General features: G+C 40.7%; 1 protein-coding gene across 1 annotated transcript; it reads right to left on the reverse strand.

Annotated features, from left to right (window-relative positions):
- Window positions 1-2,622: 2,622 nt before the first annotated feature.
- On the reverse strand, window positions 2,623-23,700 carry LOC104567531 (ubiquilin-1). The gene is made up of 11 exons (XM_010214368.2): window positions 23,677-23,700; window positions 21,311-21,462; window positions 13,342-13,451; window positions 12,000-12,262; window positions 9,717-9,875; window positions 8,843-9,086; window positions 8,187-8,329; window positions 7,129-7,212; window positions 5,117-5,232; window positions 4,614-4,782; window positions 2,623-2,995 (listed from the first exon to the last, which is right to left on the reverse strand). Exons 1-11 carry the CDS (start codon window positions 23,698-23,700, stop codon window positions 2,843-2,845), a joined length of 1,617 nt encoding a protein of 538 aa, XP_010212670.2. The 3' UTR covers window positions 2,623-2,842.
- Window positions 23,701-24,154: the final 454 nt, after the last annotated feature.

Raw genomic sequence — 24,154 nt, forward strand, 5'->3', positions numbered from 1 at the left:
CTGGCCCCCCTTCTCCTTTTTTTTTCCAGGTGATCTAACAAGTCCTGGTCCCAGCCGGGCCGTTCTTCAGGTGCGACGGGGGGCGGGTCCGGAAGCGGGGACACAGACGGTGCAGGTGCCACAGGCACAGGCGAGGACGCGGGCGGGGGGGTTGGCGATGGATCTCCAAACACCAGCGGCTTTCGGGTGGCGTGGCGGTCCCAGTTCTGAAGTGCTCGCAAAGGCGGACGTGGCTCCGACTGCCACTTTCCTTTTGGCTTTCACATCAGATAAGATATATAGGACCAGCTGCCATGTAGTAGCAAGGTCCCTGACCTGCTTATCCCCATCAGCGCTATGATTCCAGGGCTGCCACCCTACGTTCTCCCACGTCTCCACATCGAATACTAGGTGGGGCTCGGCTTTGAACCCATTCTCTCTGCACCAGATCGAAAGCTTGCAGAGGGTCTGTTTGTCATTAGCTTGCTCCAGGGATTGCACGAGCCTATTCACAAAACTTCCGTAGGACTCCTGCAATCCCTGCTTCACCATCGTAAACTATGGGGCCTTTCCTTCTGACGGCACTAAAATCGGCGCCTGCTTCTGCGAAGCATTATACATGAGCATCAAGTAGGTTAGCTGTGTGGCGGGGTCCCCATAGAGACCCCGTCCCATCAGCATCTGCACAGTTACACCATGCAACGGATCTCCCGAGATGTTATGTGCTTACACCACCTTTTTGATTTGCTTCTCCCACTCCCGTTCCCATAGCAGATGTGAGAAGGACCTTCTCTATCATTACTTCTCGCCATGTACAACCCAAGTCCTTAGCCGTTTTATTACCCCCAATGGTGGCATCGCAGAGAGAGTCCCCTATCTCCCGCCACTCGGTGGCACTAAACATAAGTTCCAGAGTTTGCAGATGTCCCTACTCTTGTGCCCATTTTAACAACTCATAGAGTTTCTTCGTACTCACAGCTGCCTCTCGCTTGGCGAGAATATGCAATAGCAGCTGTGTTGCCGCCTCCCAGTCCATGGTTAAGGCGGTCTTTGCGGAGGGGCCCCGGCAACTCAACTGCCCCAGCCCCTGGACCCTGTGCCCGGCACCCGGTCCCGGCGGTGTGGGTACCTCACACCGGACGCCGCTTCCCAGCTCCTCGATCCTCCGTCAAGCCGTAGCGACCCAGGATGTTCCCCGATCCTCCGTCAAGCCGTGGTGACCCAGGATCTTCCACCCGCCGCAGCACCTTCCTGCCGTCGGGTCCCGACGTCCCTGCCGGCGGGTCCCCACGTCCCTGCCGGCGGGTCCCCTGCCGTCAGGTCCCGATGTCCCTGCCGTCGGGTCCCTGTTCGGGCCCCAGATGTTGGAACCAGCTCAGGACAACTGCACGGGCCTTCCGGGAGCCAAGCCGGATTACAAGACATGGACTCAATATGAGGTTAGGTCTTGCTCCGTTTATTAGCCGAAGTGCGTGTATATTTATACCTACAAGCATCTGAGGGATTTCCAGGCTAGTTATGATTGGTTGCTAGGAGGGTTGCTAGGTCCCGACCGCATAGGCTCTTCTCAGTTCTGCAAAGTTGTTTACCTGAAGCGGCTAGCTCCTCATTCCCAGCTAGCTCCTCATTCCCAGCTGGCCAAGGACAATTCGCTAACACTCCCCTGTACATTATCAGCAAGGCGCAGGTGGTGCAGATCCTCAGCACAGCATTTCTCTACACAATTTATATTTCAATTATTGCTTACTAATTTTAGTCCAAAGTCTGTAAGTATTCCCAGAACTAGCAGAGAGACCAACCATTAAGCTGATCAGTCATCTTGAATACCAGATAATCATCAACTGCAAACACACTGAGACAAGATGCTTAAAGATTTTTTTGAATTCATTTATTACTTGTGCACAAGAGAAGTAACTACCAATAAAAGCTCAAAAGATACACATTATTTTCTACGTGATGGTTAAAAGTAATTAGAGAATCTCACATGACAATGAGTGAAAGTAATACTTCTAATAACAAATCATAGTACACAAAATATTTGTACAAAGATTAAGGTAATTTACAGTTAATCTTTGTGAATATTAAGACAATGTTACAATGCAAGTTTCTGTACAGTTAGATGTAAAGAGATAATCAGAACAGCAATTCTAGTATATTTTAAATGAACTTGCCTAAGCATTTTTTTTTCTTGAGATGTTTACCAAAGATACTGGAAGATTCTACACTGAAAACAAGTCTTATAACTTGTTTTGTTTTTTTTTTCTGGCTTTTTTGGTTACTTATAATTTCATTCTATTACAACGTGTAAATTTCTAGAAATGAGCTATGTCTATCGTATATATTGTGCTTATACTTTATATAAACAAAAGCAGAAATGGTAGATTACTCAAGTGGCATAAATCTTTTTACTAGCAAAAACTACATGCCAAAGTCACAATAAGCAGTATTGGTACTCACAAATTATAGCTTCAATTAATTTGTTTCCTTTTTTAAAAAAATGTATTCTACATAAATTACTACAAAGGCTAAATATTTAAGTGGTAAATAAATTGGACAGTTGTAGGTCAGAAAACCTGCTCACCCAACTGTGAAAGCTAATATATTAAAACAAACAAAGAAACAAAAAACCCACCACACAAATAATGCAGAACAAAGAAATGTAATGCATGCAACAACTGAGTGAAAATGCAGATTCCCACCATTTGAAGAAAACTACTGCACTCCACCTTAAAATGCATCAAACTGATTTTAGTTATAACAAGACAATCCCAAGAGTCAGAGTGAAATGAAGCAATTATTTTAATGATTTAAGAGCTGTTATCAAAAATAAATTACATTTTTTTTTCAAATTAAAGAAACACTGCTATGAAGGCTGAGAGCCAAGCAGCCTTTCAATAGCTGCACTGATATCTCCTCCTGTTGCTATTAGAGCTTGTAAGTTTGCTTCATGGTTCAAAAAGCCCATTGCACTCAGCTGCTCCAGTTGTTGCTGAAATCTAACTTCTGGATTTTGTAACTGCTAAGAAGAAAAATGTCAAGCTATAAAGGCATGATACACATTTGACAAAGTACAGGATTTAAACATAGTTGACTCTGCGCCACTCCCTATCTTTACTAATTTCTAAATAAATCATTAAGTTCTCAAAACTAGACTATGACAAATTCAACTCACAAGCGAATTACTGAGCAAGTCAGACTAGTCTCAAATTTTAAGAGTATCTACACTTACGTGACATTTTTGAAATACAGAAAGTGTTGCTTGTTTGAAAAAAAAAGAAGAGAGAGAGAGAGAGGTAAATGTGTCCTGAGAACAGTTTCTTAAAGACATGCACATAAATCACTTCTGAAAATGAAACAGTTAATCTAGTAATGTGGGACAGTAGGATTTTGATGATCTCACTGTTGGCAACAGTGAATGTGGCAGGCTATTTTTTTTTTCTTGGCATAAAAAAATACCTCTTTTATAATACTCCAAGTATTTGTTGACCTAAATTTACTAGAATTCTAGTTAGAAAACCTCAGTCTAAGGCAAACAGGCAGCTATACTTTTTTGGTTGATCCTGCTCATACATAAACTGATAGCAAAATTCTCAATAATTTCAGTGGTATGAACTTCAATTTACAGGGATATTTGAAACTGGACAATTACATGAAAATAATACATTGTAGGTATATAGAGTTGGAGTAATACTCAGAAGTCACTTTTTGAAAAATCAGTAAAGAATTTACATATCAACTTTTGCAGCTACTGCTAATTTTCCTTTTGCTCTACTTCAACAGTTTCATACATTGAGAAATTCCTACCAGTATTTAAAATCTGCATATTCTTCCAAATCAATACAATGTAAAGATATCAACTGCAATTAAAACATCTCTCCCTCATCATCATCGTGCCCCCCAAGCAAAACTAAAAAGAACACTGAATTTGTACTATTCAGCAAGATCAGAAGTCAAAAAAAAATCTAAGGAAATATGATTTCCCACAGATACACTGATCACCACTGCCTTGTGGTTAGCTAAAGAAAAAAAAATGGCTACATACCACAGTTTAAGGATGCTGTTTCACACAGCTCACTCAAGATACTTCTCTCCACTGTTAGGCACATGCCCCCTTTAAATCTGTTCTTGCTTACCACCCTCCAACCACTTGCAAAGCTGCCACCTTTGCTCGATGTCTCGAGCCTTCTGGAAAGCCTGAACCCCACTCAGGATGTTAACACAAGGTATTGCATGGCCTGGACCTGCAGGATGTCAGGTAACAGCTTGCAAATTCAGCCCCCAAAATAACTTGAGCATGGCTATCCTGAAGTGTGAGACAGAGGCTCAAAAAAAAAAAAGTCAAAGCTACAGAGCAAGCAATGCAGACACAAAGCAGATAAAGGTGTTCAAGTATGCTTTAGTTCTTAAGGGTGTATAACAATCAACTGTTCAGAGGACACTTTTACTCAAGTTTGATGTTTTTCCAGCATTTATTTGCACAACTACAACACTTTTGAGCCTCCTCTGCTCTCCCTTGTCCAGAAGTATTCTGCAAGTTCTCTCCTCAACTCTCCCCAATACACCCTCCTCTACAATGGTCTATATTGAAAAATTCAAAAAATAAGAGAGTTCTAAAATATAGTGATCTACTTTACCTGAGCATTTGTACCAGCAAGCGCGTGCAACATTTGCTGGACAAACTGCTGATGACCAGGTTCAGCAGCTCCTGATGCTGGACTTATATTTTCACTAGGAACAGAGCTAAGGACAGTGGACCCTGTAGGAACTCCAATGCTTCCCAATCCACCTAAACCAGGATTAAATCTGCACAAATGCCAGGAAGAGAAATACATAATTTTAATAATAAAAATAACTTAATTGTAATGTCTCTTCCCATTATATCTTTAATTACAGAGTAAAAATCCTGTCAATTAAATGTAGGAGTGGATGACAAAGACCATGCATCACAAAGGTCTTTGTGGACAAGAACATGACAGATTCCAAAACAAGTTCAGTGAAACCAAAAAAATAAAAATGCATGAAGAACAGGGTATAGAACTAGATAAACCTCTACATCTAAAAAGAAAAGGCAAAAAAAGCTGAAAGAATATAACACAAGAGAAAAGTTCTTGTCTAGATTTGTATGACAAATTCTTACTCTGGTATAAGTCCTGGTGCTTCTGTTGCTAGTGTCTGCAAGCCCTGCTGAATCTGTAGCAAAGCCTGCATTGCTCTAGGGTTTGACATAGCTGATAACGTGTCAGGATTCTGCATCTAGGAACAGGAGAAAAAAACATAACTGAATCATATTTAGTGTTAAAAATAACTTTGAATGTCTGTATATTTTATATAATCTCACATGCTTTCAGAATTTTTAGTTTCTCAACTTTCTATTTCAATATTTGCACAAAATACACTAACAAGCAGATGTGTAATATTCAAGAACCATCACTCTAATGCAACTTCAACTAAAAATTGGTGTTCACATCCACAGACAATTTAAAAAGAAAATCCTTCTGATATTAAACGTCCAAGAACTGGACTATTTTAGATATGAAACCAAAACTAATGGCCTTTATCACCTCTGCTTAGAGGTGCCACAAGTAAGCAAAAAGTCGTTTCAGTCACAAGCCTTGGTGGCCAGACCTGTTTCAAATAGCAGACAGGCCGATTAATCTAAACAGCCTTCACTTGGCAACTAGATCAAATTCCTTCTGCAGCAGACACATTTTTGATTCACAAAAAAAAAACCACACAGATTAAACTTCTACCTCTGCTGTAGAATAGAAGTGCAGAATAGGGCATAAAGAACAAATGTTGGCTCTGTCATGGAATATGAGTGTGTAACGAGACTTAGCACAGCAAGTTTTTAGTGCTCTCAATTTGTCTCTTGTATTTTTATCTTCCTGATAAATAGAAGTCAGAGGAGAATAACTAAACCTATAGCTGGTGAAATTTATCCAAGTTCTTAGAGAATGAAAACATTTTAGGTTTTCTGAAGTAAGGTACTGTGATTACTTTGAGAAAATGATCTTTAAGCCATGTCTAATATTTGGAGCCACTTTACAGAAAACTGGTCCAACAATTCTCTGAGCACTTAGGTGACTTGGATCTTATCTCTGTTAACATTATTAATTCTAGCTGTAAAGTAGCAGCAATTCTTAGTAAGATTTTATGTAAAAGTAACAGACAGAACAGTTCACAGATAAACCCTAAAGCGATACTGACAGAGGTACCCAAAGGAAACAGAAATTATTTCTGCTGCCTCTTCATGGTGTACTAATTAGCACTGATTCATAGATTTCAAAACACAAATCTGGTATTAACTTCTCAGATACTACTGAGTCACAGAGCAGTGTCACTATGAAATGCTACAACCATTCACCTGATTAAAACAATTTAAACTGTTTCTTCTGAACACTAAACTTGCTACTGTAATTCATGTGTATGTTAATAAATTATTTATTTTACTCTTACTACTACCTACCTGCAATCAGATCTAGGCAACATACATTTACTCTGACTTTCTAGGACTGCCTAAAGATGAAACTCCTGTACTAGATTATATTTTCAATTCCTAAAAATTTTGCTTGCTTAGAGGACACAGCCCTATTATATACACTGTGATAGCCAAGATCAAGCTGCAGACTGCAATCATATTGATATTAAGAGAGGAATATGGTGACATGGTAATTTTTACAGACAGCTAACTTCAGAACAGACTCTACTTCTTTTGAATTAGCTTGTGATTTGCTGCTTTCAGGTCATACTATTAAGGTCTCTTTACCTAAAAGAGTAAAAGCTGATTTTAGTAGTGGGATAAGTACTGGTCTTTTTCTTTAGTTTGCAAAATAAATCATGTAGTGGTGTTCTCTGACTGGTTCTCTGTAAGAACAAGTCACTCCCAAGCAAAGGAGCAAGAGCAAATCAAAGCAGTTGTGCTAGATACAGTCAAAACTATTCACTAAAAGTCAGGTTTAACTTTCCAAAGGAAGAGAGAGATGAATCCTGCATTTATCAAGGGACAATACAACTTGATGTCTGAAGCTAATGAGAATATATGTAGCAATCTATATTTTAAATCCAAATCATGGAAAGAGACCAATTTATTGCAAAAATTGCTCATTGAACTGCAGAAATTTATTAACAATAGCTAGTATCACATCTTACTTGCTGAAGAAAAGTAGGAAGATGTTGTCTCATTTGTTCTTGAAGTTGAGAATTTCCAGCAAATAAAGGATTATTCAGCATCATCTATGGGACAAAAATACTTAACTTCAAAGATCAAGCAGTAAACAGAGTGGATTTTAGGACAACTATTCAGCACACACAGATCATACAGAACAAGATAATCATCTATGAAACTAACCTCACTGAATAATTATCTCCTACTTCTCCTTTGTCCAGAATTTGATATAAACCAGCAGTCTGAACTCATTGATGCCTCTACCACCGCCACTTAAAAAAAAAGTTTTTTAAGTTGTGAATGCTGTGCCAAATCCTTGTCAAGGCAACCTCATTTATCCTTTTCTGGTCAGCCTCCACTACAGATGATAGCGATAGCTTCCCTGTAAACATCATCTGCAAAAAGCCAGGGACACTTTCCAACAAGTGTTTAATATGCAAAAAAATGTTTTTCTCAGTTCAAAATTTGACTTTGGATATTATTTCTGTAAGTAAAATTGGAAAGCACTTCTATGATACCATTCATAAAACAGCACTAAATATTAGCACTTTAATATTATAGTGAGCAAGGATCACAGATGAGAAATGAAAACCAAATTAACTCCTAGATACAGCACCAACGCCTTCCACTCCACCTCTTATCCCAAGCTACTTTGGATATTTACTTACTAGTAGATCTACTTTATGATCAAAGCATTTGTTTTGTCTAACTAGTTCTTATGTTAAGTCACAAGTTTAGGGCTCTACAAAATAAACAGACTTGCGAATTATTTTAGAAGAATGGCTGGCATGATGTAAAACTACAAATTGAAGCTTATAGCAACAGATTGTTAAAAGTAACTAGGCAATAATCTCAATGAGCCAGGTATTTATATACTTTAAAAATTAGGCCATTCACAACAAACAATGATTGTTGAGATGTTGGCAAAATTACTCTATAGTGAATATACAACTGTATTATAGATTAAACTCCCTTCTTCCTCCTCCTCCCCCTCCCCTCCACTTTAATGCACACAACTCATTACTATAACTAGTGCATTTACCTGTACTGCAAGATCAGGATTCTGGCTCAATGACTGCATCATGCTTCTCATGTATGGGGCAGACAACATATTCTGCATAAGTTGTGGATTTTCTGTTATCTGTTGTAGCAAGCTCTGCATTCCTGGCGTATTGAACATACCAGCTTTAAAAAAAAATAAAAAAAAGTAAAAGGCCACTTCAGTAAACATATATATATAATCAAATGAACTAGACTACCTAAAATTGGGATTAACTTAAAACAAAAAATAAACAAAAACCAACCAACTGTTTTTAAGAGTTTCAGTCCCTCAAGTATATGTCAATGTGACTTTGCTTACACAGATGTATCTGCCTTAGAAGCAAATTAAGACAGAGGCTGTATCCAACAAGCAGTCCCACTAAGCATCTGCATTATTATCTGTTTTCATGTTTGGCTCCAAACAGGAAAAATATCATTAATCTAGAGATCCCCTACTTTTTAATTTTAAGGAAGTACACAAGCACACAAGTACTCTTAGTTTACTTCTCACATTTGTTTTTTCTACAGAGGACTTTGATACTAGCCAGAAGTTCTAGAAAAGCAAAAAGCAACAATATTTTCTCTTTCTAATAAAAGATTCTGTTCAGAAAAATCCTGCATATGTGCAAATCTATACAATTGCAGTAACAAACATACCTCCTAGTCCAGGTCCCAAATTCTGTATGGTTGAGCTCTGGCCAGTACTGCCAGAGTTGCTACTTCCAACTTTACTACTGCCAGAACTCTCACCACTGGTGCTGTTACTTGCTGTGGAACTCTGAGAGCTTGACTGAGGAGCCCAGGGATTTGGTAAAGGATCTCTATTTTCTGTACGAGATGGCTGGCTGTCCCCCTCTGATGATGCATTACTTACTAAAGAAGCAAACGGATTTCCTCCAAACTATGGAGGAAGGAAAAACAAACATGTATCATCTATTAAAGCCAACTGCATTTAAGTTTGCTAAAAATAGCAAGTTATCTTTCCAAGATAATGTTGACGATCAATTATACTCATCAGTATAGAGTAAGTCATTGTAAATGTTTTGAAGAGATGCCAACATTGAGAAAGAGACACTAGCATCTCCAACAAATAAAATAACATTTCCTTTTAAAAGCAGTGTTGCTACTATACTATACTATTACTTTGATCACAGTAAGATTATATCTTGCATCCTGGTTTCCAACTTAAAAACAAACTTCAAAGCCTTTTTACTTTCCATCTGAAGTTCCAAGTTACTAAACACATCCTCAAAATCTTCCTGGACCAATCGAAGAATTAAAGTTTGAATTTAGAATATTTATGTAATATAAAAAATAATTAACTTTATTATAGCTCATCAAATCCACAAAACAGTGTCTTTATTTCTTCAAGCTTAAGGAGCACAGAATTTTCAGAGGAATAGGCCACATTAACTTCAAGCTTCACGAAATCAGATTTTGTCAAGAACACATTTGAAAAGCTACATTGCTTACCTTCTTTTCCTTTCAAAAAACATATTAACTTTTAGTGACACTTGCATTCATTTCTCACCTGTTCCTGCGCTGCATTCAACATAGGTTCCTGAATATCTGTGTACATACGTTGCAAGGCATTGTATCCACCCGGTATGCTTTCAAGGTTGCTCAAGGCTCGGTCCTGGTTTCGCATCATTTCCTGCATCATTGCAGGGTTTCTAGCAAGTTCTAGTGTCTAAAGGAGCAGAACATTTAATCTGCATTAATGAAAAAATCCATTCTAAAGTGAAAACGTCAGCAGGGGGCAGGATCTGACCTACTAATGTCTAACTCGGCTTGAAATTATAATTAGAGCCAAATAAAGATGTCAGCTTAGTGGGAGTCAATTGAATTTGATATTTAGTCAGTGTTGTGCCACAGCTGTTGTTATGCCAGTTGGGTCGGAAAGCACGACTAAACTGGGAAACAAACAAAAACAAAACACACATGCTTGAATATATCATCCTTTTCTTCTCTCTTCTCTTTTTCAACACAATATATTCCTACAATTTCTAACATCAGTAGAGCATGCAGCTAATAATGTGAACTTTAAAAATAAATACCTCAATTCTCAAATCCTCTATTTGTTTCTTGATACCCTCTGCTACTTAAAACATGCATAGGCATACCGTATATACTTTGCAACTGTGGTAGCACTAAAAAGTACCCACAGTTAGATAAACTGAAATTATTAGTATTTTGGAGAATTACTACTTTCAGTAAAGTCATAATTGGCTAATCAACAGAAGATTTTAAGTGCACACAGTGGCAGTCATTTTTAAAATGAGAAGATGTGGTTACACATAGAATCATAGAATCATAGAATCATAGAATGCTTAAGGTTGGAAGGGACCTCTAGAGATCATCTAGTCCAACCCCCCTGCATACGCAGGGTCACCTAGAGCACGTGGCACAGGACTGCATCCAAGCGGGTTTTGAAGATCTCCAGAGAAGGAGACTCCACAACCTCTCTGGGCAGCCTGTTCCAGTGCTCTGTCACCCTCACTGTTAAGAAATTTTTCCTTAAGTTGCTGTGGAACTTTTGGTGCTTCAGTTTGTGGCCATTACCTCTAGTTCTTACACAGTCTTCAGTATCTTTCATATCTTTTATCTCCATCCCTGGAAAGGTGATGGAGCAGCTCATCCTGGAGGCCATCTCTAGGCATGTGAAGGAAAAGGTGATCACGGAGCAGTCAGCATGGTTTCACCAAGGGGAAGTCAAGTTTAACCAAGCTGATAGCCTTCTACAATGGCATGACTGGCTGAATGGATGAGGGGAAAGCCATGGATGTTGCCTACCTTGACTTCAGCAAGGCTTTCGATACAGTCTCCTATAACATCCTCATAGGAAAGCTCTGGAAGTGTGGATTAGACGACTGAACAGTGGTGTGGATGGAGAACTGGCTGGATGGCAGAGCTCAGAGGGTGATGATAAATGGGACCGAGTCTAGTTGGAGGCCTGTGGCTGACCCCAGGGGTCAGTACTGGGCCCAGTGCTGTTTAACTTGCTCATCAATGACTTGGATGAGTGTTGCCAGCACGTCGAGAGGTGATCCTCCCCCTCTACTCAGCTCTGGTGAGGCCACGCCTGGAGTATTGTGTGCAGTTCTGGGCTCCCCAGGACAAAAGGGACAGGGCATTTCTAGAGAGGGTCCAGCAGAGAGTGACAAAGATAATTAAGGGACTGGAGCATCTATCTTCTGAGGAAAGACTAAGCAATCTAGGCTTCTTTAGCCTGGAAAAGATTGAGAGGGGATTTTATCAAGATGTGCAAACACCTGAGGGGAGAATGTAAAGAGAATGGGGTCAAACTCTTCTGGTGGTGGCCAGTGACAGGACAAGGGGTAATGGGTGCAAATTGAAACACAGGAAGTTCCATCTCCATGTGGGGAAGAACTTCTTTACTGTGAGGGTGGCAGAGCCCTGGAACAGGCTGCCCAGAGTGGTTGTGGAGTCTCCTTCTCTGGAGATCTTCCAAACCCGCCTGGCTGCCACCTTGTGCCACGTGCTCTAGGTGTCCCTGCTTGAGCAGGGGAGTTGGACTAGATCTCTAGAGGTCCCTTCCAACCTCAACCATTCTATGATACTTTGATTCATAATTATGCTGCAGATTTTCTGAATTAACCACCTATTTCAGACACTAACAAGTAGAAATATGAACATCAGTAGTCTACAGTGACCTTCTCACATGGATTTTCTCACATGCCTAAATTCCTCTACAATGCTTCAGCATTCATCTAAGCATATCCAAGTTTTGCTCTGTTTTTCACAGTTACAGTGTAATCAAATGTCATGAACTTACAGAGATCTTTCTACATACCTGTCTCATTATATCTGGATTATTCAACATGTGACTGATCTCTGGATTTCTCTGTATCAGTTGCTGCATTTGAGGGTTGGCCATAATTAACTGCCTCATCAGGTCAGGATTTGAAAGCATGCTCTGAACAAATGGATTTTCCATTATCTGAACCATCATTTCTGGGTTGGACATAAGTTGTCGTTGCATCTGACTTTGCAACTGTGAAAAGTTTGAGGTATTTAAGCCCAGGCTATTCAGACCTGCCAAATCTCCAAGACCACCTTTAAGAGGATGAAAAAAATATATAATTGAACTTTCAGCTTCTGGTATACTTCTAAACACATCCAGTATCTTTCTAAATACAAAATACTTAAAACATATCTCATACTACAAAATAATGAAACCCAATGGAAATTCCATTTTCACAAGGCCGTTAAAGAGACATCCACTAAGACATTTTCTTCTTTAAATAACAAGACATTTACCTAAAAATCCAAACTGCGCCAGTTAAAATTTTAAGAGTTTTTCTTCTCCTTTTTTATAGCTAAAGAGATGTTTGAGTTTTGGGGCCTCAGGTTTATTCCCTGTACTTCCCAATATGTTCATAATAATTATTTATAGTCAGAGCAGACATTACCAAGAGAGATCTCATAATGCAATGCATAGTTCCTATTCTAATTAAAAGCAGAACTCTGCTTTGAATTCTCTCCCTTTGCTGAGTCAAAAAGTTTCACATTTTAGAAGGTATTAGGCAGTCTGAAGAACTGTTTAAATAAAGAAAACCAAACCAAAAAAAACACACACAAACAAATGCTCAACATAGCTTTCCTGATTCTATTTTTTTTTCTCAGAAAGTAAATGATGAAAAAGCATGACGTAGGACAATATTTTTAAACTGGTAGACTATAGTCTCTTTATTCCTGAAAGAGAAGATTGACAATAACTACCAGACTGAGAACATGAGAAATACTGGGTTGTAACATAGTAATTTTGTTACTTCTGTTCCAAATCTTGGCTTGATGTTATGGGTCCAACTTCTTCAATAGTCTCCTCAGGCCAATTTAGATACACTGTTAAGGAGCAAACAGAGACTGCAAGGAATTTCATTACCCAGAACACATCATCAGTTACATCTTACCATTGAAAACAACACAGAACAAGCCTAAAGATCTGTCTGTAAAAATTAAGGAAATATCTTTCCTCTGAAAACTTGCTGATCAGAAACCTTTTACAATCAATATCATAGATTTTTTTATAATCATTATTTTTTAAGTCCTTCTTGCATTAATATATATCTCCAGAGACAATTATCTGAATCCTAGAGAATATACATGCCATGCTGCCTAACAAATATTCTTACCCAAGCCAAAAGGATTGCTATTTGTTGAAGCTGGTGTTGAGGTACTACTGCTTGATGTGGTAGCACTACTCCCAGCAGTGCTTGTTTGTTGAGCTGGTTCATCTTGTGATCTTAAAAAACAACAAGCAACAAAAAAGAGTAGGTTAAAAAAAATTACAAGTTCAACAAAGTAACCTAAGTCATGCCATTTAATGTATTAATAGGGTCATACTTGAGAATCTTAATCCACATTTTGATCACATCTAAAAGAAAAAAAGAACAAAAAGCCCACAAAACACACCACATGCAAAAAACAATCACAAAAAACATACACCACACTGACCAAACACCACACCCATCTGCCATGCACCCACTGCACCACACATCCCCACCACACAATCACGATACACAAACACACACCACACACCCACTGCACGCACCCACCCAAGTCAACCACAACACCCACCATACACCACTCGTGCACACGCACGCACCAACTCCCCAACACATCCCCACATCCCGCACCCACAACCCATTGCATGTGCACCCACATACCACACCCACTGCACTCCCACCACAGAAACACTGCACGCACTCACCAAACATCCACACCCACACCATTCGCATGCCACTCTCCCGCGATGTGCACCCCCCACACGTCCACTACCAATCATGTGAAAGTGAGACACACACACACACACACACACACACGACACACACACAAGACACATTCCCCTCACGCCCACCCACCTAGGATGCACATGAGCACCCACCATGCGTGCACACCCACCATATACCACCACAGAAACATCACACACACACAGTGTGCCCACCGCGCACGTCCACCACACACCCACACCACACAAATACAGAAGCACAGAATGGTTGAAATTGGAAGGGCCCTCTATAGATCTAGTCCAACCACTCCGCTCAAGCAAAGACACCTAGAGGACGTGGCACAGGGTCGTATCCAGGCAGGTTTTGAAGATCTCCAGAGAAGGAGTCTCCACAACCTATCTGGGCAGCCTGTTTCAGGGCTCTGCCACCCTCACAGTAAAGAAGTTCTTCCTCACATGGAGATGGAACTTCCTGTGTTTTAATTTGTACCCATTACCCCTTGTCCTGTCACTGGCCACCACCAAGAAGAGTTTGACCCCATCCTCTTTACATGCTCCGCTCAGGTACTTGTACATCTTGATAAGCTCTGCTCTCAATCTTCTCTTCTCCAGGCTAAACAGGCACAGCTCGCTTAGTCTTTCCTCATAAGATAGATTCTCCAGTCCCTTAATCATCTTTGTAGCTCTACGCTGGACCCTCTCTAGAAGCTCCATGTCCCTCTTGTCCTGGGGAGCCCAGAACTGCACACAATGCTCCAGGTGCAGCCTCACCAGAGCTGAGTAGATGGGGAGGATCACCTCTCTCGACGTGCTGGCAACACTCCTCCTGATGCAGGCCAGGATGCCATTGGTGGTCTTGCCACGAGGGCACACTGCTGGCTCATGGTTAACTTGTCAACCAGGACTCCCAAATCCCTTTCCACAGAACTGCTTTCCAGCAGGTCAACCCCTCATCTGTCCTGGTGCCTGGTGTTATTCCTCCCCAGCTGCAGGACCCTGCACTTGTCCTTGTTGAACCTCATGAGGTTCCTCTCTGCCCAACTCTCCAACCTGTCTAGGTCCCTCTGAAAGGCAGCACAGCCCTCTGATGTGCTGGCCACTCTATCCAGCTTTATATCATCTGCAAACTTGCTGAGGGTGCACTCTGTCCCTTCATCCAAGTCATTGATTAATAAGTTGAACAGCACTAGACCCAGACCCAGTACTGACACCACTAGTCAAAGGCCTCCAACTAGACTTGCACTGTTTATCACAAGCCTGTGAGCTCTGCCATCCAGCCAGTTCTCCATACACACCACTGTTCACTCATCCAACCCACACTTCCGGAGCTTCCCCATGAGGTTGTTATGGGAGATGGTGCTGAAGGAAGAGGCTGCTGAAGTCAAGGTAGACAACCTCCACGGCTCTCCCCTCGTTCATCCAGCTGGTCATCCCATCATAGAAGGCCATCAGGTTAGTCAAGCATGATTTCCCTTTGGTGAATCCATGGTGACTACTCCTGATCACCTTCTTTTCCTTCACATGCCTAGAGATGGTCTCTAGGATGAGCTGCTCCATCACCTTGCCAGAGACAGAGGTGAGGCTGGCCAGCCTGTAGCTTCCCGGGTCCTCCGTCTTGCTCTTTTGGAAGACTGGAGTGATGTTGGCTTTCTTCCAGTCCTCCTGCACCTCTCCTCTTCTCCATGACCTCTCGAAGACTACAGAGAGTGGCTGAGCAATAACACCCACCAGTTCCCTCAGCATCCGGCAGGTGCATCCCATCAGGACCCATAGATTTGTGGGTGTCCAGTTTGCCTAAATAATCCCCAATCCAATCCTTCTCGACCAGCAGAAAATCTTCCTCTCTCCTGTTTCTCTCTCGTGTCCAGGCTCTGTAGTTCATGGGGACTAGCCTCAGCAGTAAAGACTGAAGCAAAGAAGGCATTTAGTAACTCTGCTTTCTCTGCATCCTCTGTCACCAAGGCACCCTCCCCATTCAGCAGGGGACTAACATTTTCCCTAGTCTTCCTCTTGCTGCTCCTGATGTCTCTCGCTGACTCTAATTCCAAACGGGCCTTGGCCTTCCTCAGCACATTCCTGCATTCTCTGACAATGTTCCTATATTCTTCCCACGTGGTCTGACCCTTCTTCCACATTATATATGCTTTCTTCTTCTCTTTAAGTTTTCTCAAGAGCTCTTTGCCCACCCACAGAGGTCTCCTGCAGAGATGCACTCATCCTGAGCTTGGAGAAAGTGGTGCTTTAATATTAGCCAACTCTCCTGGACCCCCTTTCCTTCTAGGACCCTGGCCCAGGGGATTCCTCCAAGGAGGTCCCTGAAGAGGTCCAAGATAGCTCTCTTGAAGTCCAGGTTTGCTATCCTACTTCTTGCCCAGCTTCCTCCTCACACGATTGTGAATTCCAATATCTCATGGTCACTGCAGCCAAGACTGCGCCCCAATCCTCACATTTCCCACTGGACCATCTCTGTTTGTTAGGGTCTAGCAGCGCCCCTCCCCTTGTTGGTCATCAACCACCTGCATCAAGAAGTTATCTGCAATGTTCTGCAGAAACGTCCTGAACTGTCTGTTCCTAGTTGCATGGTCATCCCAGCAGACATTGGGGCGGTTGAAGTCTTCCATAAGGATCAGGGCCTGGGATTGTGAGGCTACTTGCAGCCATCTGTAGAAGGCCTTATCCACTGCCTCTTCCTGGTCAGGAGGCCTGTAGTAAACTCCCACTCCAGTGTCGCCCCTGTTGACTTGTCCTTTAATCCTCACCCACAGGCTCTCAATTTGCACTTTGTCCTTCCTTGGGCAGAGCTCTATATATTCCAATTGCTCTCTCACATAAAGGGCAACTCCACCACCTCTCCTCCCTGGCCTGTCCTTCCTAAAATGCCTAAAGCCATCCATGGCTACATTCCAGTCATGAGAGCTGTCCCACCATGTCTCAGTAATTGTAATGAGATCACGGCCCTGCAGCCACACACACATCTCCAATTCCCCCTTGTTTTTTTCCCCATGTTGTGTGTGTTTGCTTAGAGGCATTTGAGTTGGGCTCCCAGTGTGCCTCTCTCTCTAGTTGGGGCAGCCATAACTCGACTATGTGGGCCTTCAGTAGCTCTCCTCTTTTGCTGTGTTCCCTCACCAGGCTTCGGGTATTCTTTGCTGGCTCTGGAGTTAAGCTGGCGTGAATGGCATGGTATGTTGTCCCCTACCTTATCACCAGCTTCCCTGATGGTATCCCCCTCTCCCATCGAAGCTAGTTTAAAGCCCTATCAATGAGCCCCACTAGCTCAAGACCAAGGACCCTCTTGCCCCTTTGGAAAAGATGAATCCCGTCCAATGCCAGCATGCCTGGTACCATGTAAGGCTTTCTGTTGCCAAAAAACCCAAAGATTTGGCGATGACACCAGCCACAGAGCCACATGTTAATGGACTGTGGCCTCCTTTTCCTTTCCATATTGCTGTCAGCACCAGGGAGAATAGAAGAGAAGATGACCTGCGTGCCTGAGTTTCTGATCGTCCGACCCCATTCCCTAAAGTCCCTTTTGATTGCCCTCAGGCTACGCGTTGCCACTTCCTCTCCTCCCACATGTAGGACCAGCAACGGATCAACGTCTGTGGGTTGAACCAGGCTGGGAGCCTGGTTCAGTCCACATTTATCCAGCCACATTTACCCAGCACACCTACACTGCACCCCCACCCACGACTGACACAACACTCACTTCCACCACACCACTCCAACCCCGACTCACCCTCACTGTACACCACGCCCCCACCCACCAACTACACAGACACACATATCACATGCCCACCATGTGCCACACTCCCATCCACCATACATGCCCCAGTCCCGCCACATCCCCATCCCACACATACACTGCCACCACATCATGCACACCACACCGCACTACACACCAGGCCTCATCCCGGCACACCACACACACAGACATGCACACCACACACCCACCACATGCCCACTTTCCACCATGCCCTGCACACACCACACCTACCCCACCCACCCTCCACCCACACACACTACAAACCACCCACCCTACCATACACCACAGCCACTACAAACCACACAGCTGCTGCACACTGCCCACCTTGCACCCACTACCCCATGCCCCACACACCATACACAGACCACTCACACATGCCCACGTACCTCCCATCAAAAAAAAAAACCAAAACAAACACAAAAAACTATTTCTAGATTGCTTCCTATAACAAATCTTGCTCAAGCATCGGTAATGCCATCAGTTCATCGGAACAGTTTCAAACATTAAGAAAATGGATGGGCATCACTACCATTAGAACTTTTTCATCCTATGGCTGCGACACCTTCCAATGAATTGTTTCCTCAGTCCCTACCTTGCTTTAGGGATCTTTAGCCTTACTCCCACTGTATTCCTATTCCCTCAAAAAGTACCAGTTCCATGACCAGGGCTTTAAGAAATAAAGCCTAGCAAAGGCCTAAGGCAGGATTTATTCCATACCACACCTTTAATAGGATGCCTCATTGACTGCAAAATTCAGTTAAAGTCTTATTTCACCTCAAGACAAGTATCTCCATATTCTTGAAGAATAGGGCAGTTGCACAAAGTTAAAGCCACCATAAACCAACACAGGCGCTAAAGGCTGCTAGCCCATTTCATAAGCTTACCACACCTGTCTAGTGCATAGGCATAAGCACAGGTGGTGTCATGTGGTGAAAAAAAAATCAAGGAACTGAATTACCTAAAAGCTAACCTGGACTCCATTCAAAAGAAGAGGCTAGTTTTAAACCCTCATCAGCTCACCTATCTGGTTCATCAATGGCACACACACATGTTTTTGTGGAATTACAGCATAAAATAACTTGCACTTACTATGCACTAAGACCTCCCTAATGACTAAGGATTAGACAGTATACTAAATTTTATAACTCAGTTCATCTCAAAGTACCTTTCAGTACAATAAAATTCTATGCTTATTTCTCTAAAGCAAAGGCAAAAAAAACCCTCCACCTTCAAGCTAAACATGTGCCATTTAAGTCGTAGACAGAAACTAAAGGGAGTATGAAATCCTGTAAACACTTCACAAGTTCTTTTATCAAAATCAACAGTTACCTTATAGTAGCCCATCTGCTAGTATACCCTGCTAAATTGACCAGCGTGCTTATGCCAAACATTCCTGTAAATAAGTAAATAAAATGACATGCCCAGTCATGAAAGTATAGGGTGCAATAGGACCTAATAACCTCAGTCAAGTTCTCACTGATGTTCCGAGTGTGAATGAGAAGACATGAATTTAAATCTACAAGATCTAACAATTCCACTACAGCTGTTATTAAAGGCCATAATAATTCTTATGAACTTGGATTTGCATATTTGAATTTATATTGATTTCTTGTTTACTTTCAGGTCTATCCAAACATATATTGATGCTGCTGAGTGAAAAACCATACTAAAGGGAATTGTCCAGACACAAGCTAATACCCCCAGGTAAGGGGATATCTGGATACTCAGCTTTGAAATAAGCTATCCTGACCTGAAACAGTGCATGAAAACCTGGGCTCAGAGGAGAAACCAGAGGAGAAAGGAGGAAAAAAAAAAGCATTAATACTCTGTAACATTGACAGCAGTCACGTGTGGCAAAGATTATTTTCTAATGAAGATATTTGGTTTCTTTTTGTTCAGGAAACAAATTAATCGTTTTCCATAAGCAAAAAAAAAAAAAAAAAGCATAAAAACCTCTTCAGTTATGCAACTGAGAAACTCTTATGAGAAGCAAGTCTACCTCTTGATGTAATAAGCAAAAGAGGTTTTGCTGCAGGACAGGAAAGTAGACAAGAATGTAAAAACTGATTACTTATTTCTACATTATTTTAAGATAGTTATTGTAACAGCATTGCATAATTGATACATATTAGAGAAACATTTACCAGCATAGAAAGATGAGAAGAAATTTCTGCAACATGTCTAGATGTAGATAGAAAGTAAGATGCAAACATGGAAGTGATTTTCTTGAGAAATGGAGTGCTCAATTTTTTTTTTAAAAAAAAAAGGTTATTGAAAATTATTGGGGTTTTTTTATGTGGACTGTTGTTGTAAAATTAGTAGCTCATAGTACTGCCATTTAAAAACTGGGAGTATATACCCTAAAGATGTTGGTTTGTCACAAGTCTTTCAGTGAATCAAATTCCTGCAAGGTACACGTATTACTATACATCTACTTCAGCATTAAGTTTTCTCATGTCAGGTTATGAACACATTCCAGGTTTTTACTTGGAACCTTGTACTGAGAAATTCAATGCATCTTCACTACCCATTACTAATCACTACTACTTTGAAACTGTATTGGCCACCTTGAATATTACATCAGAAGCTTGCATTGTTTTAGAAACATTTTTCTGTAAACACTAGCATGTCATTATAAATTATATTTAATGAAGGAGTCCTCTACCAGGACTAAATGAAAAATATTTTGCAAGAAACAAGACTCCAGGACAGAGAAGATAGTGCTGTTGGGATATGAGCATGGAACTGAAGATCTCAATTTCAAGGAGTGCCTAAATTAAGGCTAATGCTGCATATTGGAAGTTTTTGTTATTTTTAGACCTTTGCAACTTAGTGAGGCCTAGAAAGGGAAAATTTCTTTTTTTTTTTCCTCATTCGTTTCATGCTCTTTTCTCCATCATCTGAAGTTTTTCCACAGTAAGAGATCCACACCACAAACAGAAGAGACATAAGTAGAAAATAAGCAGGAATGCTTTTAGACTAGAAGAGCTAACATTAACTAAGCAAGGTAGATTCATATGAGGGATACACTATCCTGCTTACTGAAAGGATTTTTCAATTAATTCTTTTCCTTTTGGTCATTTCAAGGAAAGTTACATGAGGATGATGTAGACCAACTTGATATACCTTTCTAATAATTTTAAAGCAACCTCACAGAAAGAACAATTCTTAAAATCCAAGACTTCCTGCTCAGCCAAATGAATTAGTTGTACTACAGCAGTTGTCGCATAAGAATTTTCTTTCCCTGCCTTAACAAAACAGTGCATAAGGGTTCACTATAATTCTCTGCATATGAAAAGCTGCTCAACAAATCTTTATGGACACAGAGCTGATATCCAAGAAAACTCTGGGGCAAAACCACACTGACTAAAACTGATGAAAGTGATTTTACTAGCAATGGTTTAGTTTAGAAGGCAATATCAAACTTTCAAAAGGGGTATGTATGATATATAGGTGCTTCTCTTGTTCAATAATATGAGTATTTTCACTGCTTTTGAATGTGCTCTGTAGTCAAATCCTGGTCCCGACATAAAGCTGTTACACTAGGAATTAAGAATATTTTTATTTCTTACAAGGTAAATAGAAGATTGCTCATCAGTAGGGTTACCTGTTTTGTGTTTTGATGACCAAGTGAACAGTGAGTCCATCATGAATTCCATGCTGAGTCAAAGTATCTTGATCTTTTAAAATTTTTCCAGCAAATATCAACACAAGTTGATTGGTGTGGGACTTGAAATGCTTAGAGATTTCTTCCTTGAACTAAAAAAAAGTTAACATTATACAATTATGTAACTGAATATCAAACTATTAGTTTTTTTAATACAATTTAAGGCAGGCCTATTTTATTCACATTTATTATTCTAACCAACTTACACAATATGTTCTGCTTTATGCAATCTAGAAAGAACATTAAGTTTTTTCTATATTTTCTGCGCAAAAGAAGATGGGAAATCAAGTCATTCCTTTCGTGTGCAGTAAAAGAAAAAAAGTGTCTCATATCTAGATCACTAGTTATATAGTTGACAATCTGCTTCCACTTAAGGACTATACTGTGGCTTCAAACAGGCAAGCATCCTTAACACAATAAAAATATACTAGCACATATATCACTGACATCATCCATTGCTGACATACCAAGGGTGCAATGTCACAATTCTGTTAAATCAGTCTTCAATTGTGTTGACATGGAAAGGAGCAGTATCCTTTCTTCTTGCATATATTTCTGCTGCCTTCCATATGTCAAAACTAGCACTCCTTTCCATACAGTTAAGAGTTACTTCCCAGGTGCGTCTGCTCTCTCATCCAAATCCCAACACAGCTACATGAAACATGGTTCTAGCCCTAGACATGGTGAATAGCCACATATTTCAGCTGGCCATAAAATCATGCCTTCATTAAAACAATCAAATATGGAAAGCAATAGTACTCCTTCCTGCCTTCTAAGACAACAATAAGGGATTCATGCTTCAACTGAATTAAGACCACGATTCATTGTTCTGTAGAAAAACACTCACCCAGAAAGCAAAAATTTCATAAGATGTAAAATAAGAAATATCTGAGAAAAACATTAAGAAATAACTTGATCATAAGAAAAATCAGATAAATTTATTCAACATGATCACTCAGTAGACAAAATAATTTTGGAAGGATCTTAAGCACTTAGGAAGCCTTTCAGAAGTTCACCATATTTAACAGTGTTAAAGTAGTATGGTCAATTTTAAAAGAATCCCATTCCAAACATCCTAGTGAATTTGCATTCCATACAGGAATCCCAAATATTAATCTTGTAATGACTTATTACTTATAATACATAACAGACAAGAAAAACCCCACTGGTTTAGGGCTCACCTTCAGTGTCTACATTATCAATGCTTTCAGTTAGGAAAATTAAAAACAGCCCCCAAAAGTGAGAAAAGTGAGTCTGAGAGACAACAGAAGTAAGAAATCACTGTGCCTATGCAGTAGTGTGTTTCCTCAGTTAGAAATTTGCTCACACAGAATTGTTCTTAAACAGTTAAGCTAGTCTTGATACTGGCAATATTTAGAAAATCACGTAGTCCATTCCTGCCCAAAGTGGGTTACTTACCTAAATTATTCCTCACATTTAAGTAGCTTGTTAACAGAGGTCCCCTCTCTAACTCTTTAAAGAAATCTACTTCAGCGCTTCACTATCCTACTAGAAGTAGGATTGTTCATTGTTCTGTCCATCATGGACAATGCAAGCAGATTGTTCTTCTTCTTAGAATAAAGGACTGCAGCAAGGCTAATCTGAGAATTATGTTTTCTAATGCAATCATTTCCACTACTCTCTGGATTTCCAAATGCAAACATATCTTCCTGTATGTGTAAGACCCAATATTCCACATGAATTTGTATCCATACTTAGCAGAACAAAAGGATAAACTTTGCACCTTGTAATTTGTATTCCCATTTATATTAAAAAAATACATACAGAAAAATATCATTTTAAACAATGTTGATTCATTCAACAGCTATGACCTCTAGATACTTTTCTGCAGAACAACTGTTTAGGTAGTTGCTTGCCATTCTGCATTTGTCTGGTTAATTACCCTTAAGAACACCCATTCCATATTATCACTATCCATCCCCTCCCATCTCCTGCAAAAAGAAAAAAAAAAGGCAAAACAAACAAACAAACAATCAAAACCAAAAACACACAAAGTTTGTTTTCTGCTTTGGTGCTTAAGAGTTAATCCATCAGAACCACCCCCCTAAACAAGCACCTGGCTCAATGCTGTTTTAATAGGTGCCTTCACCCACTCAATGTTCAGAAGAGAGATCCAGTTCTGTGGAAGGAGGTGGGAGACGTCTTCTGCATAACTTATTACAGAGCTTGCTCCAAAAGTAAAGGTCTGGATTTCAAACTTTTCTGAGTTTGCATCTGAATCCACTGTTCATGTTATGCAGGACAGTGCCAAAACCTTGTATAGCCCTGGACAGGGCTGCTCCCACTTTCTCCTTTTGAACCTCGTCCATCATGCAGAAAAGGGATGCAAGAGCAGTGGAGTCAGAGGGAATACATGATGAGATGACAAAATATTCTGGTCCATCTGTCGTGTCTTTGGGGAGCATATGGAACTCAGCTAAAGCTCACTAACTTGAAACTCATCATAGTTCCTATGAAATCCATTGTCTGTGACTGTAGCTTTGTCTCTTTATTTTAGTTCTTTAGAAGAATCATCTGGATGAACTGTAAGCATATTCCAGGCTCATTGCCACTGCTTGTCTCTGATCAGTTGGTCATCTGCATAAGGACAGACGTGCATGTCCTGTCTCCTCAAGTTTTCTGCTCCTTCTAAGAGGGAGGACTCCTAACGCAGCACAGAGTCTGGGTGGCACAGAGAAAGAGATTTGGTCCCACCACTGAAATACTTTCTATGACACAAGTAGATGACTATGTAAATATGCCGTGTAACCCAGGAACCATGAA

Source organism: Tinamus guttatus, unplaced genomic scaffold (genome assembly GCF_059628265.1).
Source record: "Tinamus guttatus ecotype Peru unplaced genomic scaffold, ASM5962826v1 Tinamus_guttatus_pri_ptg000556l, whole genome shotgun sequence".
NCBI classification, from domain to species: Eukaryota; Metazoa; Chordata; class Aves; order Tinamiformes; family Tinamidae; genus Tinamus; species Tinamus guttatus.

What these genes read in the sequence shown, in the direction of transcription:
- LOC104567531 (XM_010214368.2), bottom strand. Translation starts at nt 23,700, where the DNA reads ATGGACGAGGTTCAAAAGGAGAAA. An exon ending in GTCATCAAAACACAAAACAG is followed by an intron (nt 13,452 to 21,310) that starts GTAACCCTACTG and finishes TTGTTTTTTAAG; the next exon opens with ATCACAAGATGAACCAGCTC. An exon ending in GCACCAGGACTTATACCAGA is followed by an intron (nt 4,783 to 5,116) that starts GTAAGAATTTGT and finishes GCATTTGTGCAG; the next exon opens with ATTTAATCCTGGTTTAGGTG.